This window comes from Microtus ochrogaster, chromosome 24 (genome assembly GCF_000317375.1).
Source record: "Microtus ochrogaster isolate Prairie Vole_2 chromosome 24, MicOch1.0, whole genome shotgun sequence".
Lineage (NCBI taxonomy): Eukaryota > Metazoa > Chordata > Mammalia > Rodentia > Cricetidae > Microtus > Microtus ochrogaster.
The window spans coordinates 2,681,652-2,684,109 of NC_022024.1; the positions used below are offsets into that span (position 1 = coordinate 2,681,652).

Below are 2,458 nucleotides of genomic sequence, written 5' to 3' on the forward strand. Positions count from 1 at the left end.
CTTTAAGGATCAGAGAGGTATTTAAACATAGAAACTTCTCTAATTTGGGCTAGAAGCACCAAGTCTGGATTTTGGATGGAACTGGAAACTAGATTTCACAATCCCTAGAAGAATCAGACAATTTCTGTTTAAGTTAACTGTTTTGTTTTTTTAAATAGTTTAAAATTTACTTCTGTGTGACTCACGTGACAATAACAGCACTGAGTGTTTGTTTGACTAGCTGAGTGTGCAGGAACATCTTAGTTAGGAGCCCTGGAGACTGGGCCGATAACAGAAGCTGATCGCGTCTGTGTTTATTAGATTCGCAGCTCTTCCTTTTGTAATTAAATGGCTACGCAAAATGCTTCCTTTAAATATCAGCAAAGTAGCTACTTATAATATACACATTTTCTGGAAGATACTTTTGGAATACTGTACTTCCAATCCAGGGTCACTGGTGGAAAGCAATGAACCCTAAAGTTACAATGGAAAAATTATATGAGAATCAATTTCTGAATGTAGTATTCACCTTAAGTACGGAGTAAGTCCCTATAACTAGTCACTGTGATGCACCCCCTATATATTAGTGTGTTAAACTAGTCTGTCTTATCAGTATGCCATGCACAGCCTGGAAAAATTAAGATACTACTATCTTGTACACTCATGAATACAACCTTATTATTCACAGGTCACATTGCAATTTTATATGCTCACTTACTGTATCTTACATCTTTACTACAATCTTGTAAAATGTGGTCGTCTTCAGTAGTGTATATTACCATAATTGATTTAGCCATCATCTCTTGAGAGTTACCATCCTTCCTTCAAATAGAGATATGAGCTAAATGCACTTTCAGTTTGGTTGGCGATATCACCGTTGACTGCCCAGCAGGCAGTATAGGAGGCTTCCTTCTTTGCACCTCACAGATCCTTTCACGAAGCCTTTTGAATTGTCAATCTGATAGATCAGGGAATGGCCAAGTAATGTTTCCACCTTTATGAGGCATAAAGATTAAAATCAAAGAAAAATGCCTGTGAAAACATAGTTTTCCAGACAGTATGATAGCTCATTGAGTAAAAGGCTTGCCAGCAAGCCTGCCTATTTGAGTGAGGCAGGTCCTTGCACTGGCATGGTAGAGGAGGGCTCTAACCCTGGCATGGTCTCCTCTCCTCTGCATGTGAGCCATGGCACATGCCCCCCCTCATCCGCCAAACAGACAACCAAACCAGCAAAAAAGAAACAATTTTTTCTAAGAAATTTGGTCCTGACAGGGGGACAAATATTTTGGAAAATCGCCATATGTCCTACTTCCCTCTCTTGCAGCCTTTCTCAGAAAAGTCTACAGCATCCTTTCTCTACAAGTTCTCCTAACTACGGTGACCTCTGCTGTGTTCCTGTACTTCGAGGCTGTGCGCACATTTGTCCATGAAAGGTAGGAGAAGGTGACAGTTCGGAGCCACTTGCAGACAGTTCATCTGATGAGTATGTTGTTGTCTGTTAACTTTAAAAAAGGCCATCATCTAACTCCTAGGAGCCGGATTCATTTTTTGACAAAGGAGAATGTTTCACAACACACTATTTTCCCTCATTTTAGCTTATAGTTTTCTAGGGTCAAACCATCATCTCCCAGGTTAGGAGTTTTTACTGCTGGCTGCTGAAATGGCTCAGCCCAGAAAAGCAAGCCAAGCCTCCTGGGACCCACAGGTAGAAAGAGAAAACTGACTCCTGTAAGTTGCCCTCTGACCTCCACACGTGTGCACGGGCACGCAGACACTCCTACCTCTCCCCCATGACACACAAACACAATTTTAAAAAAGAAAAGGAAAAAAGAACTTTTGCTGCATATCTCATAATCATTTTGTTTTATTGTATTTGTTACTGTATTGTCCCTCGAGCCTAACACTATACCTGCAAAATAAAGTTATGTGAAGAATGTGTGGTTTTGTTAATCTTGTTTCATTGATAGAATAATTTTACTGAGAGGTCTCTAGACTTAGCTACCTAGCTAGAGGACTTGTTAAAGATCTTCCTCTCGGCATAAGTATTTAAGTAGCTAAAAATAATATGGTTGTTTTATTTGAAAGAAAAAAATTTAAAGAGTGACTGTTTTCTAAGAAGCAGATTGTCTCTCCTCTTCCTACCAAAGGAGAGTCTTAAACTATTAATTAGCTACTCTGGGATGTAATTATTTAAATTTAGGGGATTTACCAAAGGGCTATAATATTTTTCATTTATTGTATTTCAGTTAATAAAATACTATGCTAATTGTAAACATTACTCCACTGTGAAGGACATTAGTAAAGTAAAGATGAATAGACAGGTCCCTCCCACTCTCTTACAGCCCCTCCCACTCTCTTACAGCCCCTCCCACTCTCTTACAGCCCCACCCTCTCTCTCACAGCCCCTCCCACTATCACAACCCCTCCCACTCTCTTACACCGCCTTCCACTCGCTTTTTTTTTCTTTTTCTTTTTTTTA

The 2,458-nt window shown here is 39.6% G+C and overlaps 1 protein-coding gene across 1 annotated transcript in view; it reads left to right on the forward strand.

The window, feature by feature from the left end:
* The window catches only part of Tmbim4 (transmembrane BAX inhibitor motif containing 4), a 16,154-nt gene that overhangs the window by 5,338 nt on the left and 8,358 nt on the right, over positions 1-2,458 (forward strand). The window contains 1 exon segment of the mRNA XM_026784629.1: positions 1,304-1,406. Within this exon segment, the coding sequence (XP_026640430.1) occupies positions 1,304-1,406 (103 nt within the window).